General features: G+C 37.6%; 1 protein-coding gene across 1 annotated transcript in view; it reads left to right on the forward strand.

Annotated features, from left to right (window-relative positions):
• The window catches only part of CUL3 (cullin 3), a 55,700-nt gene extending 38,787 nt beyond the window's left edge, over nucleotides 1–16,913 (forward strand). The window contains exons 8-16 of the mRNA XM_041414322.1: nucleotides 1,890–2,066; nucleotides 3,090–3,260; nucleotides 4,642–4,749; nucleotides 7,741–7,865; nucleotides 8,241–8,337; nucleotides 9,316–9,450; nucleotides 14,362–14,548; nucleotides 15,308–15,453; nucleotides 16,096–16,913. Coding sequence (XP_041270256.1) covers nucleotides 1,890–2,066; nucleotides 3,090–3,260; nucleotides 4,642–4,749; nucleotides 7,741–7,865; nucleotides 8,241–8,337; nucleotides 9,316–9,450; nucleotides 14,362–14,548; nucleotides 15,308–15,453; nucleotides 16,096–16,227 — 1,278 coding nt within the window. The 3' untranslated portion in view covers nucleotides 16,228–16,913. The remainder of the gene's footprint in view (nucleotides 1–1,889; nucleotides 2,067–3,089; nucleotides 3,261–4,641; nucleotides 4,750–7,740; nucleotides 7,866–8,240; nucleotides 8,338–9,315; nucleotides 9,451–14,361; nucleotides 14,549–15,307; nucleotides 15,454–16,095) is intronic.
• The last annotated feature ends 684 nt before the right edge of the window (nucleotides 16,914–17,597 follow it).

Consider the following 17,597-nt stretch of genomic DNA (forward strand, 5'->3'; position numbering starts at 1 on the left):
GCTTGCACAATAATCACCTCTTCAAGGCCTGGTAAAAAGAAGAGAGAATGCCCTGGAAAAATTATTAGCTTTAATGATTAAGGACTCTTATATTTGTGGTGGTGTGATTTAGGGGAAAAAAAAAAAACAGGGGAGGGGGGATGTGTGCAAATTATGTGGAAAATAAGCGTCTGGATTACTTTGAAGTAATTTTAGCTCCTGATGGACCTGAAGAGGTATCATAAAAAATTTAACCAAGAAAGACAGATCTAAAAACTTAATTATAATGATAGTATCAAGGTTTCCTGTCACAAAGGTGGAAAGCAAAATGAGGCTGAGGAAGACTTGGCAGAGCTCAGCCCCTCAGTATGGACTCCAGCATCTCATGAAGATGTCCTGGGGCAGGGATTGACTTTCAGTTACTGAATAACCCCCAGAAAGGTTTATCCACCACTTCCACTGAGGGGATGGAAGCAGAGAGGAATATCTGTGAATTGAGAAACCACCTTGCTCTTTTCATCTCAGCCACGTTTATGTGAATCTGTCAAGGACAATGACACTAAGGAGACAGACATGGAAGCTGCAGTAAACCATCAAGAAAAAAACTCCATCATAGCTCAGCACTGCTTCCACAATATGACATCACCCTGACTGTAATTGATGAGATGCTTGCAACAGCATTGCCAGGGGATTAGATTTACAACTTTGTATAATAGTTTGAAGGGATGTTGAAATGCTTTTGTAATTCAAGGTACTAACAGTTTCTCCTGTTTAACACCAGGTTGTTCAGATGGTGTGCTCCTGGAGAGGAGACATGAGCTAACCTTGGTAAACAGAGAGATAGTGGGATTTACTTTGAATTTAAAATTACTAATACGCATTAATTAGCCTGTCTAAAGATCATTCCTTTAAGTGAGATGGTGAGTTCCTAAGAAATATTACTGCTTTTTGATTAATTCCTGAATGGCTTCTTTAAGTAACCGCATATGAATAATTTCTTAAGAACCTGAAGACGTAAATATCATTTAACTTGAAGAGTTTTTTGCAGGCAGTGGTTGTCCCTGACAAATGTAACTCTCAAGTGAAATTCTCTCCCCCTGCCTGCCAAATGCTGTCTCAGTTAAAACCTGTGTGTACATATATACTTAGCAAGGTGCTCAGGTGATGTTAAGATGTTAACATGCTTCCCCCTTCTATACTCAGTTGCTTTTACCTTGGAGATGTAAAAATGATGCTGAGAGTCCAGTGGTTGAGTTCAGAGGAGGTGTTTAAGTTCAGGTCCCTGATGAATGTATCTAACTTTTATATGCTCCCAGTGACTCCTAGTGATCAGCAAGAAACACATGACTGAATAATGCAGAACATGTCCCGGGATTAAATTAGAGGGAAACAAACACTGACAAGTCTAGGCCTGTTGTTGCAATGTGTTTTCTCCTCAAACTTGTTCAGTAGCTCTAGGGATGCACTTAATGGGTGCTCAGCCTCAGCTTTCCCATATGCTGTGTTTATGATACTGACTTCTCTATTTCAAACAACACAGACAAAGGCTTAATGAGTGCAACAAATAGCTCCTTTAAGTTGTTGATTCAGAAATACAGCAAGTCAACCTGTTTAACAAGGGTGTTTAAAAAGTTTTCTTAATCTGAGAAGTGTATCATAACAAACTGCACTAGTGTTTGACACCAATATTTTAGCCAGTTTATGTGAAAATTGCTTCTATAAGAGATTCATGGCAGCAATAGAAATTTAAAAAGGCAAATGACATTTCAGATACTTTCTAACAATTCTGAAGAGAGATCATTGCAGAACCTCTGAGATCTGGTCTTCTCTATGGCCTCATCTATTATTGTTTCCCAGCTTACAGCTTCACATCAGTGAAAATGGTTTTGCTTTCTTCTCATTTTTCACAGGGTTTGCTGGACTTGAAGAGTAGGTTTGATCGCTTCCTTCAAGAATCTTTCAATAACGACCGGCTCTTCAAGCAGACGATTGCGGGTGACTTCGAGTACTTCCTCAACCTCAACTCCAGGTCTCCAGAGTACCTCTCATTATTTATTGATGATAAGCTGAAAAAGGGAGTCAAGGGAGTAAGTATAAATCAGCTTAAAATATCATGCTTTTTGCTCTGTAAACTTGGATGGAATTAACTAAGCTACTTTTCTAAGAATTATTTTTGTATTAAGAGAAATGATAATTTTACCTTCAAAAAGGTGCATGTAACATGTCTGAGTTCATAACACTTTAGATCTAAATTTACAGAAAAATCAGGCATAAGGAGATCTGTGTAGCTTGTCACCTACCTCTGAAGCAGCATACCTGAACTACTTATAGCAATACTGTCTCAAAAAACATTCAGGTTGTGGTAGATTCTGCAGCTCCCTTCTTTTGAAACCTTACATATCATTTCCTTAAGTATATTTATAGTTTGGCAGCTATTCTCATTATCTAATAATTTCTTCTGAAAATTAATTTGGTTAGAGAAAAGGATTTGTCTTTGCTGCTTTTTACTGTTTTTACATACCAGAGAACTATTACTATATCTGTCTTCTAGTTCTGAGTACAGCTGTTGCCTTCAGACTAAGCTTCTTTCATTACATTTTCTGAGGTACAGAATCCAGACAGGACAGGATGGTTCAGCTGAGGCTTCAGTTACTCTAAATAAAACTTAGTATTAGAGCATACAACTTACGCTTTGGGTATCAAATAGTAAATTCTGTTTTTTTATAAAACAAAAAATAATTTTATTTGTGCGGCACTAGACAGGCTTTGCAAAAGATGTCTTAACAGGTAAAAGCTTTCATTCCAAATGAACTTTTCTGCTCCTAATACTGATTTCTCTCATGCTGTTTTAAACTTACCCAGGAACTTTTATTTATCAAATTCTACCCATTCATTGTTTCCCATTTCCCTTTCCTTTCCCTTCATTTTAGATCTATTTCTTACTCCACTTTATTGAGTTAGTGCTCTGTTCTTTTGGCTGTCAATCATATATTGGACCAGTTTTGTTGGCTACTGTTAGACCATCTGCTGCTGTGAATTACTTTAAGTACTTGGGCTGTGTAAGGCACTTCTGCTGGAAGATTAAAACCAGAAAATTATTTCTTTTACAGCTAACAGAGCAAGAAGTAGAAACTATATTGGATAAGGCAATGGTTTTATTCAGGTTTATGCAAGAGAAAGATGTTTTTGAACGCTATTACAAGCAGCACTTGGCAAGAAGACTTCTCACAAATAAGAGTGTTTCAGATGACTCTGAGAAAAATATGATCTCCAAATTAAAGGTAAGACAGTACTTGCATACTTTTTAGGGGTTTTTCTTTCTTTTTTGTTTTTCATAAATATGGTTTCTTCTGGTTTTACATGAGATGTATGGGTAATATCAGTCTTGATGGCTGCTAAATGGAGAGCTCATTTAGAAAGCCCCAGCAGAAAATACAAAAGGTTTTTCAAGTGTTTTCATGGAAATAAAAGGAAGTACTGAAAAGGCCCTGTGATGAGAGTGCAATCTAGAAAACAAATTTTTTTTTCTAAGTTTTTGAATAATAGGACAACTGCAGTGACTGAATTTGAAGGCTGTGTTTTGTCCTGGATTTTCCATTATTCGCAGTACAATTTTGTTATTGCTTGTGTTGATGTTTTTTGGTTGTCTCCATCAGCAGAGTGGTGATTATACTCAATTCCTTTTTGATTAAGTAGTTTGAAAAAAAAACGAAAAACCTTCATATCAGTCTTTAGAAACACATTTTCCTTAGCTGGGTCAATAGAGCAAGAGATTGAAAAGAAGGTAAAGCCTGAAGTTGACCAGACCTTAAATGATGTTCTATTGCAGCTTCTTCTCAAGTTGCATGATAAACAATTAGAGCACTTCTGAAACAGAGGGATCCTAAAATCAGTCTGCACTGATGCTTATTTTTGAACTTCATATTCTATCAGTGAGCCAAACCTGTTTGTGTCAGATTTCTCCAAATTTCTCAGTATTAATTCTTTCTCCATTACCTCTCCACCCTTTGAGCCTAGTGGTTCAGAAAGTACAGGGCACACATGCATTTCCAGGTGAATGAATGCACATGAAGTGCCCTCTTTTCTTACAGAGCTGCAGAGTGGTCAGGATGCTGAAGCTAGCAGGCTTCCTTTGCCATGCATTCACAGCATGTGAACACATTCTGTGTGTTAGAAACAGTCACACAGCCCTGCCTGTGCACACCTGTCTGTGTGCAGGTGTTCCTGATTCTCACAAGACCTAGGAATCTTCCTGGGTAATCTGCAGTCAGCCTTCAAATTAAAACACTCCCAGGACAACAGGAGTTCCTTGTGATATAAATTGGGTTCATTCCCCTTTTCAGAATTGTGCTAAAAGCAGTTGAAAGTGCATATCTTGATTTGGAAAGCTTTCACAGTTTTTTTTAATATGATATAAAAATCTAAGACAAAAATACAGTAATGGAGAGGAGAAAAGCAAGTTAAGATCTGTGTAGGGTTAGATCTTTTTATACAATAGGAATCTTTTCTGAGATCTGAATGTAATGCAAGTGGAAATTCCAGTAACCAAAAGTACAGAAATGTCATTTTGGGGATTTATAAGCTAACTTTAGTCTTGCAGTTTGCCTATCAGAAGCTTTGTTTTCATAGTGCTGGTACAACACATTTTTTGTGTGGTTTTAGACTGAATGTGGATGTCAATTCACGTCGAAACTGGAAGGAATGTTCAGGGACATGAGCATCTCAAACACAACGATGGATGAATTCAGGCAACATCTTCAGGCGACAGGGGTAAGTGCTGGGGTCTGTGTGCTTGACCTTTTGCTTCAGTACAAACCCTGCACGTGTGTCCACACCTGTGCTTCTTCATTTGTTGGTAAGTGCATGTGCTGACAAGGGCTTGGTCAGCTTGTGCAAATTGTTCCCTTTTTTACTGTGTGACTTATCTGATAAACTGTATCGGCATTTCCTGAAATGCCGGAGTCGGCTGGGACTTCCATGCGCAGCTCGAGAAGTGCCAGTCCCATTCCATAAGATCTGTGTCCCATTCCATCAGATCTGCGTGTCCGAGGGGCTGGGCCGTGGCTGCTCAGCGGCGCCGGCAGGGGGCGCGCCGTGCCCGGCCCCGCTGCCGTGTGGATGTCCCAGCCAAGCCTCCCTTCTCCAAGGTTCATCACTCCGTTGTCGTCTGTATTTTTGCTAAGGGCAAGAAAAATACTGCAGGCTGCAGGTATTTGCAAAGCACACCATCTCGTGTTGAGCTCTCCTGACACAATTAATGCCTTTGCTGAAACTGCTATTTTGTTGCAAATTTCAAAATTTAGTTTTTGAAGTTTTCTTGCAAATTGTCAAATATTGGTTTAGTTGTTTAATTAGAAAAATTACACTGTCTTGTAAAAGCAGGCCCCTGAAATATTTTAGGGAGACATCATTATTTTTGAGATACCAGTTTACTTGCTCTAAAACATTATTTTTCTGTACTGATATTCAGTAGCACTTACTAGTGTATAATAAACAGCCAAGTAGTTCCCTGTGTGCAGGTAAGTAGGGTCAGTACATCAAACCTGTTTGAGTCAGTTTCAGCAGTCTGAATGCCAGGAGTATTTTCATGGATGTACTCTGTCCAATGTCCCTGGCTGTGATATGAAATCTTTGTTGTCTTGAAGCAGTTGACTGAAATCCTCCTCATCAGCATTCTGTGACTCATCATGAGTAGGAGAACAGCATGTTCTGTAAGGGGGTTCAGAAAAGGATGGAGAGGAAGTGGATAAAGGTGATTGTGGACAGGCAGCTTTACTATTGGATGTTTGGTTTCTCTGCTTTAGAGGCCAGCCATGTTTTGCTTCTGGAATGCTTGAAATATAAATTTCAATAATAATTTGTTGAAGCATTCCCTTTTTTTTGTAGCATGGCAGGCTTGACCATGTAGGGAAAGAGGGGGCTGTGCTTGAAGATTCATGTACTTTACATGACAGTCTTAATGTGAGTTAATAAATGGTATCTCTATCTTCTTTTTAGTTATATACAGCTAAGAAGATGAATTTAAAATGTTAACAGATGTTCTGTTAGGCTTTATTTGAAACTTCATCTTTCTCTTGGCAAGGCACCAGCAGTTCATGTGATGGCTTCCTTGTGGTCAGCCTAATTGTGGCCTTTTAATGAAATTTCCAGAAGTATTATTTAGGAAATACAGGAAGATTTGGGGGATTTTGTTACTGTTAAATTGCTGGTGATACTGTGTTTTATATGAAGTAGTTTGTTCTGCTCCTTTTTAAACAGTTTCAGTACCTTCAATGTGTACAGTGCTTCCTAGAGGTGTCAGACATCTGCTTTTCTCACAATAATCCTACCTGCAAAGTTTCCTTCTGGACCCTCTATCCTGAGATATAGGCAGTGCTGAGGTCTGTGTGGATGATTGGTTTGCTCTCAGAAAGTGGGAAGCTCAGCACCAGGGAAAGTCCAGGCTCATAGATTGAGAAATTTCTGTCATTGTGATCCTGGAACATTTCTTGGAGTTCTGTAAACACTGGGTCACTTCAGGGCACTTTCCACTAATTCATACCATTTTCATGCTGAAAAGACATCTTGTGAAATAAAGTGCTTCCAAAACTTTTTTGTGTTACCAACTGCTTAGTGCTTATAATATATGATGGGAGCATTCTGAATTGGTGCTGTGTTATGGTCTGGCAAAGGCCAAAAAATTTTGGGAAATTGTTGCCATCTCAGCTCAAATGTTTCAGTTCCAGATAAATATATTTTCTGTGTCCTTTTGTCTGCACTGATGGCCTTTTCCCACACTTTGGCTGGAGGAAGAAAACTGTTGAAGCTTGTTTAGGTTTGTCAGAAGTTTCCTGGGCACAAGCTGGTTGGTGCACACAGGCATTCAGTACACACAATACAGAAACTCTTCTGTAGTGCATGGGAATGCTACTCTGCTATTGAATACTGAAAGTTTGAGTTCAGGTGGCAGTTTTTGACCTTCTGAAACATAATGTGCTCTGTTTCTGTGTGGTGGATTTATATAAGTTGAATATTGTTTGCCTTGGTTTTTTGTCCATAATGTGTGTTCTTTGAAGGTATTGGTTCTACCTCCTAAAGCTGAAAGTAGTCAGTTTTAAGCCTCATAATGCTCAGCTTAGTTGGGATACCTAATGAGGATTATGCATCACTGGTAGCCAGACCTTTATCATCTGCCAACACATCTTTATAGATCAGCACTTGAGCTGGGAATGTTTCCTCCCCAGTGCTGAATATTCAGAGTCATGGCTGTCCTTAGGGAAAGAGGATAGGTGGGCTGTGCAAAAGTGAGTAACTGCTGGCATTGCAGTCCACAGATGAGCTCCCTATGCTTCAACATCAGATAGTATTTCCTCTCTACTTCCAGACAGTACATTTAGAAAGAGTTCTTTTGAAACTGACATGTTTCATGCAACCCAGCTTTATTGCATGTCGTCAAAAAACCCATTTGCAAAGATTTGTTGCGCGTATCACAAGTTCTGTTTATGATCACAGACACTTAGTTCTTGATTAAGAATTCCTTTTGTTTAGTTCTGTATGCTCTTAAATGCCAGAGGGGAATAATGTAGAGGGTTTTTGCTGTACCATCTGCTCTGATAGTGATGACTCAATGTATTTGTCTGGTTTTGTAAAAAGAATGTGTACAGATACGTCTATTTCTTTTGTAGTTAGACAAAATTCTAAGTATTTTCCACTGATACAGACAAAATGGTGAAACATGGTCTTGTTTTAAAATAGTGTATGTTTTCTTCCAATTACCCTTAGGTCTCACTAGGAGGTGTTGATCTCACAGTGCGTGTCCTCACAACAGGTTACTGGCCTACCCAGTCAGCCACACCAAAGTGCAACATCCCTCCAGCTCCCAGACATGCTTTTGAAATATTTAGAAGGTATGTATTACTGCAGATTTTTAGGTAGAGGTTTAAGAAGAAACTTTCTAAACTTACCTGTACATATTTTTTTACCTGCACAGATGGTTGTTTTTAACAGCTTTACTGTTAAAGATGTGCTGGCAAACTGTTTTTTTTCAGTTTATGTGAAAATTGGAGAATGCAATACTTGCATTATGATGCTTGAGGTTTTTTGAGATTTTAAATAGAATTCTGAGAAAAGTTAATGTTTTGAAAAAGAAAAAAGTTAAAAATGTTTTAAGAATGTCCTCAATAGCTCCAAAAGGCTATGTAACTTTTAAAATGTATTTCTTCTTCAATACAAAATGTGAGCTATATATTGTTCTCATTTCAATTCTTCAATTCAAATTACAGATTTTATTTAGCCAAACACAGTGGGCGACAGCTGACACTCCAGCATCACATGGGTTCTGCAGATCTCAATGCCACTTTCTATGGGCCTGTTAAAAAGGTAGAGAATCAAGATTATATAAATATTGTATCTTTTGTTAAAAGTAAGCAAATGCTTTTTTTTTTTAATAACTTCAACATTTTGTAAAATAAAAGCAAACCCATTGAGAATGTAAGAATAAGAAAAAGATACCTTCCATCAGACTTATAGTCTGATTCTTTCTGTGCAATAATTTTGCTTTGACTTTTTTCCCCTCTGAATTTAATTTGAATGCATCACTCAGCATCATCTTTTACTTGTAGAAAAGTAATAAAAGTGATCTTGAAGGGGCCTCAATCATTTGAGTGGTTTGGATTTTTTTGACTGTCAGTGAAAAGTGAAAAACTTATTACTTATTTTTGCTAAGCAACGTTTAGCATGCTTTTCATGTGCTGATTGAAATGTAGACAACATTTTGTCAAAAACAAGACTCTAACAGAGTTTATAGGAGTACAGCGCTTAATTTGTATGTGTACAAGAAAGGAATTTTGTAGTAATTAGACCAGTACTAAAATGCTAAGCTAGAACTAGTTAATGGCATTATGTTTGGGAATGTAGGAGGCAATGCAAATTGAAAGCAAAATTCTTACAACAAAGTATTAATAACATGCGTTTGTGAGGATGTTGAAATTGTGTTACTGTAGGATAGATATGTTGATAACTTTAAAGGTAAGCTTAGGAAAACTTGAAGGGTGAATTAGTAATGGAGCAGGGGCCTCAGAGGTGGTGAAGTCTCCATCCTCAGCAATGGTCAGTGTTTGATTGGTGGCTGTAGATGGCCTGGTCTGGGCTCTGTAGGAGCCTCCAACTCTTCCTCCCTGGCACTGTAAGGCAGCTGCTGGAGCAGCGTCCTGGCCATGCCCCCAGGTGTCTGCTTTTCTGTCACTTCTGTAGGCTGATCACCTAGAGAAATGTTTCATCATGAAGCTTTCATCTTATCAGAATAAAACATTTTTCAGTGAAGAATAATCTAACAGTAGTTTTGGAATTTTAAAATAGGAAGATGGCTCAGAAGTTGGTGTAGGAGGTGCCCAAGTAACTGGCTCAAATACACGGAAGCACATATTGCAAGTCTCCACTTTCCAGATGACAATATTAATGCTATTTAACAACAGAGAAAAATACACGTTTGAGGTAAGTCTGTGGGTTTCTTACCTGATTCTAAATAACTGGTTTGGGCATTTTCTTGTCCTCTTGAGTTAGGCATTTGAAGATCAGGTGCCTCTCGTTCTGAGTATGGATCATGCTAAGTAGATCATTAGCAATGCACCTGGTGCAGTTCTAGGGGAGGAAATTCTTTGGGAGTTGAAGGTTTCAGAAATGTTTGAGAATTGTGAGTGTGGTTGTTCTAGGCCATTGAGCTGTAGAAAAGCTGAAGATGAAATGCAGCAGGTGGCTCCATTTCCTCATTTTGTCTTTGAGAAACTGGATTTAGAGGCCAAAGGGTGGAGAAGGGTTTATCCTGGCTTCTTGAATACCGAAGTAAAATTGGCAGGCTGGACCGAACTGGAGGATGAATCAAAGAACTTTCAGCCCTTCTCTGAGCTGATCAGCCAGAAAGGACAGTGAAAAAAGGGTCTGGATAAATTCTTAACAAGGAGACTAGAGGGGTGTTGCTGGGAAAGGTTGAAATGTCTGCTAAGAGATGATGATGATGAAGAAGGCTTTAGGAGAGGAGGAGGATCATGTACTTTGTTGTGTGAGCACTGTATTGTTAAGGTAAATTGATAGTTTTGTTTTGGACATTATCTTCTGTTTGAGAGAGCGTTGGCAGCCTTGAAAAGCAGTATGGGTGCAGTTTGAAACAGTTGATTTCCAGGTTTTCTCATCTACTTTTGACTGTGCTATGCATAGTAATCATCTGCCTTTTTGTTTGGATTGTGTTTTCAGCTTATTTGGCATACTTCTAGCCTGTTAATAAAGTTTCTTTGAAATGGTCTCAGTAGTGATTAAGGAAGGCAGGATTTGATAAGGGACTCTTAATAAACTACTGATAATTTAAAATGTTATTTTAGAACACAAAGTCCTATGTGTTATGAAATCCATTGCAGGAGCATTACGGCTTTGAGTACTTTGCAGAATATTTGAGTGAGTGAAAACAAGGAGGGGGACTTAACAGCTCTTTTTTTTCTTGAAGCTGATTTAGAAATTGGGCTAGTAGCTGCCTTTTTCCACCAAATTGCAGGCTTAATGAGTAATAGAGCCTTAGCCAATATGAATAAATAACACTTGGGAGAGCAGTGAAAAACACAGTTTTTAATACGTGCTCTAAATTATACTTTAGTTTACCAAGACCAGATGATAGAGAAATATGTCCATCTGCTTTTAGGTTGTATGTTTTGTTTATTTCTGATTTGGGAGTTCTTAAGCTCTTGCTTTGTGTCCCACTTGAACTAAAACATTAAGGAGGCATATTTGTGTTGTTTGGTTTCTTTGGTGAAGTGTGTGGGAGTTGTCTTTAACCCCAGCCAGGAAAGCTTACGAAAACTTCAGAGGAGAATGAATTTTATCTTTGTTCATTGATTATTGGATACCCTGATTAACTGCTGAGTGCTGGGCAACCATTCCTTCTCTGCTGTGTCAGATGGGTGCTTTCAGTGCAGCAGAGCACGTGAGCTGACTTGTGTGTGCTGGTGTATCCTGAAACTGTCTGATACACAAATGTTTCTGCAGATTCACAGCTCAACAGATTCATCTGAAGTTGCCTTCACAGCTGAACAGACTTTGCTGTTTTATTTTGCATTCAGTGTGATTATTAATTGCAAACTTGATAAGATCCTCGTAATAATCCTAATAACCATTAGGCCATGTGATTGAGGAAGAAAATGGGATACTGATAATGCAAAAATTATCCATAAAATACTATGGAAACTTAAAAGATAGTTGCATAGAAAATTTTCTTCACAAAAAATGTATACATTTATTGTATTTCTATACAGCAGCATTTCATTTGTATATGCAAAATAGCTATTGGCCACATAGGTGCAGGTTAATGCTACTGAAGTGGAAGAGAATCTTCATGCAGGCCTTCAAAGAATGCTAATTTTTTCTACAAATTCATTTTCTAATCAAGTCTTGTACTCAACATATTTTTCATTTGATTTACATTACAGCTCAGTATTTTAAAAGGTGAAATGCTCACTTTCTTGTAATGGCATCAGAAATAAGCATGGTTCTTTATGTTTTAACAAACAAGAAATACAAATGTGACCGTAGTAGAAGTTAAGTTGTGGATTAATTCCACAGATATGAGAGATTAGAACTGTAAACTAGAACTGTAAATTAGATTTCCTGTTCCCTCTTTTGCTGTCTGCTTTGGAAAGTACACAAGTTGCAGTCTGTAAATAAAACTAAAAATACTTTTTATTATTTCAGCAAAATTACAGTTCTTTTCCTTTGGTTTTTTTCTGCACATTTTCCTTCTAATAATCTGTGTTCTTATATAGAACTGACAGAGTTCCATACCTGGAATGATCTCTTTTGTAGCCCCCAGACAGAGCTCTCACTTGGTAATATTTTAGCACTGAGATTGTGTAATCAGTACTACTCCTGTGCACAAATCTAATGTGTTTTATAAAATAAGGCATTTTTGGAGATGGGGAAGAAGTATACATTTCTCACTGCTACATCAAATATCTGCATAAAAATATGTTCAGGAAAACATTATGCTACAGGCTGAGGGAAAGAGCACAGGAACATCTGTTATTCCCATTTATGTTCATAGCTGCATTTTTTTTATTCAGCTTGAAAGTTTTCTCCTTCTGAGGCAGCATATTGCAGTGCAATTCTTTGTGGTCCTTACTTTAATGCTGGGTTATAAATTCTAAAAGTGAAATGGTTTGAGTGAAGTACAACAGCAAATAGACAGTGGTTTATATAAGGATAGGCAGCATGAAACCCCTCAAATTCCCTTTTGCTCTTTGTTTCACTTTTGTTAAAAGCAGAGTAGATATATATGGCCTTGTAGAACTGATGTAATTTTGAAAGGATTAATTTTAATTGTTCATCAAAAATCAAAGTTTGGGAGCCTGCATGTCACTGGCATTACATCATTTAATAACCTGGGTTTGGTTTGTAGTCTTTAAGGCTTTTTATTTATCTAAGCTCTAAAATCTTGCACCTTCCCTTGGTTTGGTAAATTTTATGCTGATCAGTCCATTTCAGTAATGTTTTCTTGTTATGACCATGTAAAGGATTATAGCTTATTGGGATTTTTTTTATATTATTTTGTACTGAATCTGAAAAAAAATATGTGAAGGTGACAACTGTGTTTTAAATAAAGCAGCAAAGGAAGAAATAGTAACTGTCTGTGAGCAGCTTGGGAAGAAACATTTTGATACTAGTAAATAGTTAAAATATGTGGATATTCACAACTTATTTCAAATGGTATAAGTGTTTCTGACTGCATTATGCTTCCTAAGAATACTCTTAGGAATGTATTAGTGTTTCCGAATCATCTATAACCAGACGGTACCAAAAATCCTGAATTTTTTAAATTTTGGACTGGGATTTTTTTCTTTTTACGTCATTCCAGTTCACTTGACCTTATCTCAAAAACATGAGATGGCTCCATGTTCATCACCATCATCCAAGTCATCACTCTGTGTGTGGTGTTGGGTCACATTGAGAAATAATACCTATTTTGTCTGAGCCTTGGCATCACAGAGAGCTGGTAGTGAGGTGCTGTGCATGAGGTGCAGTCCAGTTCCTGATAAAAGCCTGAGTCAAAGCCAGTACATCCAAATCATTTTTATTGTATGTTGTCAGTGGTGCCTGATGACAGAAAAGTGGCTGGTTTTTCAGGGTTGATTTAAGAAATAACTTGAGTATACTGAAGAAATAACATTATTTGATAGAATTTAGTTTGATTTTTCTGGTCACCCTTTAAAGAACTTCTAACAAGTTGTTATAGTTTACAGATCTTAGGATTTTGACCACTTGGAGTTCTTACTGCTGTTTTTAACCTGAGGTCATCACATGGACTTGTGTGCCAGGAGACTCAGGAATTTATGGGGACAATGTAAGGGCTTGATACTGCCCTTGGAACCAAAGTTGGGGAAGCTGAGAAAGGGATAGCTGTTGTGGGCAGCTGCATGTCTGCAAGGTTTGTTTTTTCTCTTTAGCTGCTACGAGTCCCTCAGGAGTCTGAATGGAAATGTGAAACCAGAAGTGTCTGCAGTTTCCTCAGGCTAGAAGTAGGAAGAGAAGAGATGAGAAGAAATGAACTTTTACTGAATGGGAGCTCAGGAAACACATTAGGTCTGAGAGAGCAGCATAGCTGGCCTTCTCCTAGAGCATATTAAGACATCATTCTGCATCCAGTGTAATTTATTTACTAGCTCATGGCCACTGCTGACTTGCCTACCATCCATCTCTCAGCTGACTCTTGAGAGCACTGACAGAGGTACACCAGATTATGTGCTTGTTTTACAAACAATCTTCTTCAAAGTTCTTATGTTTGCCACACTATAATGAGCTCTTTTTGTATTTCACCTGGAGAAGTCCTAGCCAAAGGCATCTGGGCTGTAAATAAATTGTTGGAGCTATTCAGAAGTGAGGTATGATCTAGAGTATTTGTATGCTACAGTGAAACCAGACATTGCTTGCTCCATTTGTAAAGATCTTTTAAACAGTGTGGCTGAACACAGAAGTATTTGTGCAGCTCTTGGTCAGGAATGTTCATGAACATCATGGATGCTTTCCATCACTGAGTTAGTCAGAAGGTTTGGTTTCACCCTGTTCAACACACTCTGGAAACAGCTAACAAATCCTTTCAGTCCTCTCAGCAATTGCAGGGAAATGGAACAGCTGGCTATTCATTCTTTTCCTTGCAGCTCGTGGTGACTGTTCATGTGACAGAATTTGCTGAGTGCTGACCCACGGGGATCATTTTGCACAGTACCCACTGAGACCTTGCTGCTGAGTGAGCTCTGACCTTCCAAGTGCCACAACTGTGACAGTATTACTTCTAAGCAATCCCTGATGTTGTGTGCAACACACAATACTTCTGCCACAGCCATTAGCTAACTAAGTATTCTTCTTTAGGAAATTCAGCAAGAAACTGACATCCCCGAAAGAGAACTGGTTAGAGCCCTACAGTCCCTTGCATGTGGCAAACCAACACAACGTGTTCTCACAAAAGAGCCCAAGTCAAAAGAAATAGAAAATGGTCATATATTTACAGTGAATGATCAGTTCACATCTAAACTACACAGAGTCAAGATTCAGACGGGTAAGTCAGCTTTGTATTCTGCTCTCTTGCAGTCCCAAATCTGCCATAAACTTATGGCAGATTATCTTTTGCAGGATTGATGTCCATGGAGGTAAAAGGAGAATTTGTTTTTTTCTTGGTGATTAGTTGCATCAAAATGAAAATTCAAATGCCAAGAGCAGTGTGGAAGTCAGTTAAGCCTTTTACTTAATTACTTAATTACAAAATTTGTAATTATCTCTTACAGGAAATACTGAAAGAAAAATAAAATTCAAATTAAATAATAACATGAACAATATCCTACTGATTGATTCAGAAATAGGAAAATTGCCTCATAAGTTGCTGTACTGCAGTGAAATGAGTAATGTTTTTAGCCCATGATACAACAGCCATTTTCAAGTACCAGGTAGCTTATAATGGTTTTGGGCAGTGATTTGGGTTTAACAAATAAGGGAAGCTGAGTGTATAATAACCACTTCATTAGCTTATAGAAGTGCTGGTGCTTGTGCCTGTAAGCAGATTTGAGTACTGTTCAAATTTTAACATAGTCGTAATTAAATAACAGTTTGTTATCTTGTCAGTTGCTATCAAAATATGCCAGAAAGTGTTAGTATGTTCTTGTGGCTGTTTTTCATTTAAAAAAAAAAAAATCAACTTTGAAAATGTCAAAACTCAGGAAAATATAACTTGATGTCTAGATGAAATAAATAGTTAAGCTAACACACAACGAAATACATTTTAATTTTGCTAACATAATTTACCTTCTCTGTTTTCTTTAAGTTGCTGCCAAACAAGGAGAATCTGATCCAGAAAGGAAAGAAACAAGGCAGAAAGTAGATGATGACAGAAAACATGAGATAGAAGCTGCTATAGTTCGGATAATGAAATCTAGAAAGAAGATGCAACACAATGTGCTAGTAGCAGAGGTATGCTGGTACTGAGTTTTGCTTTTGCTATTATCTCATTAAAGTTACCTAGCTCTTACTAACATGATTCTGAAAGGCTTTTGAGAGATGCTGTATTTAACCCATCCTTTCTTTTCTCCATGTCTGTCTGAAGGCATACCTAAATCCTTACCCTTTACTGTCGCATGTGCTCATGGGTGTATCTAGTTTTCCTTCCTACTTTTAGTGTAGTTATGATGTTAATTTGCTTGAAAAGCAAACCAATGTTCTTTACATTATTTTTGGCTTTGATCATGTTACTGGCTGTTGGGTCCAGGCTGGAGAGATTTGAGCTCTTAGCAGAGAAGCAGTCCTGCTGCTTTTCACTGCTAAGCTCACACAGCTCCAGGACATGACACATTTTGCACTCCTGAGCTCCCTTAGAGTTGTGAAATTGGGAGCATTCTCAGGTTGTGACCGTGCCTCTGTGGAGCTTTGAATCATACCCCAACATGAGCGAGCAAGTGGAGGGACTGTCAGAAGTCTGAAGGCTGCTTTTTATGCTCCATAGTTGTCATCATCTCTCTGTCTTAATACATTCTTCTGTTTGTTGTGTTCTGTGAGGGTACTTCAAGTTCTTCCATGCGCTGTGATTTTATATTGTTGGGTTTTATTTTGTTTTAGGTAACTCAGCAGCTGAAGGCCCGATTCCTACCAAGTCCAGTTGTTATTAAAAAACGTATTGAAGGACTTATTGAGAGAGAATATTTGGCACGAACACCTGAGGATCGCAAAGTATACACTTACGTAGCATAAGATGCGTTCAGAAAATTTGATTTATTCTTGGACTATACTCTTCGCATGAACTGGGAAGTTCTTTTAAATCATTAATATTAAGACGACCATCTTCTCTATTAAATTACAGTACATGTTCTAGACCATTCAGATCAAGCCTTTTACTCCTTTTGAGAGTTTTTGACATGAATTAATTGAGCTTCAGGCTTTTCAACATTATCCCTGTAGAGATCATCCTTACAATTCTTCGGGAAAATGTGAATGTGCCGCGTTTGTTTTCAATACTGTATGAAAACAGAGAAATAAAAATGACTTTAGAAAATACAGCTCATTTAAAAAAATAAATTTGTTGGAATTTCATTTCCCCAGATCTTCAGTGTTGATGTAAATGTGTTTCTGTAGTGTTGCTTAGCACTTCGCGCATTGTATAAGTTGGGTTTAAAAGAAACCACGAGTGGTAAGGCAAAATTCCCACTTACCTTGCTCTGCTTCAAATGTTTTTTTAACTAGACATGTTTAATTTAAATACTTGCTAATTTTTTTGAAGACCCAAGAAGACAACTTGAGCATGCTTCACTCTTCCAGCTGCACTCACTGTTCCAACAACGTGAATCAGGAACTTCTGGGGGCTCAGAAAAGACCGTAATAATTTTGGCTTTCCCTTCTGTAATTTGAGTTCTCCTAAATTAAACTCTATATTGAGTAGATTTTTTCTGGTTTCTTTATAGGAAAAAGGACAAGATTTTAGTGTGTATAAACTGTATAATAATTTTTGCTGTTGTACTCACTGCTGATGGTGGATTGTACAGGGCGATGTTTTTATTTCACTAAATGTAGACAAAATAAATTTAAAATAAATGGATTTAGTGTACACAAACAACTAATTCAAGTGTGTTAGAGTACAGGGTTGACAATCTTTTGGAACTAAATACTGTCCCCCTGGGGATGTACTGGGATTATATTTTGTTAATAAACATCATAGATGGAGCTGTAGCTCCAGGGCTTCCCATCATAAATGCATATTTCAGGAGATTAAAGTGAAGCCAGCATGCACTATTTGTTTTTAAAAATGCATTTTAAACATGCAATAAAAAATTGTTACTGTAATGAAATTTTTAGTTCTTACCCTGAAACTTTTTTTCTTCTTGACAGTATGCTGCAAAAAATAGATTAAAAATAGCAGTTTGGTGGCATCATTCTTCTCACAGTTAGAAATTTTTGAGTGTGCATTGTACTGCAGTTTTTATTAAACCATATTTCTGGCATTCCAATGCACATATTCTGTGCTTTCCCAGCTATAACTATTTTTCTGCTTTAATTCAAACCAATATTTTTTGTCTTTGTTCATATTACTTTTACCCATAGGTCTTGAAAAACATAGTTGGGATGGG

The sequence above is a fragment of the Onychostruthus taczanowskii genome, unplaced genomic scaffold (genome assembly GCF_017590055.1).
Source record: "Onychostruthus taczanowskii isolate IOZ18803 unplaced genomic scaffold, ASM1759005v1 scaffold45, whole genome shotgun sequence".
Lineage (NCBI taxonomy): Eukaryota > Metazoa > Chordata > Aves > Passeriformes > Passeridae > Onychostruthus > Onychostruthus taczanowskii.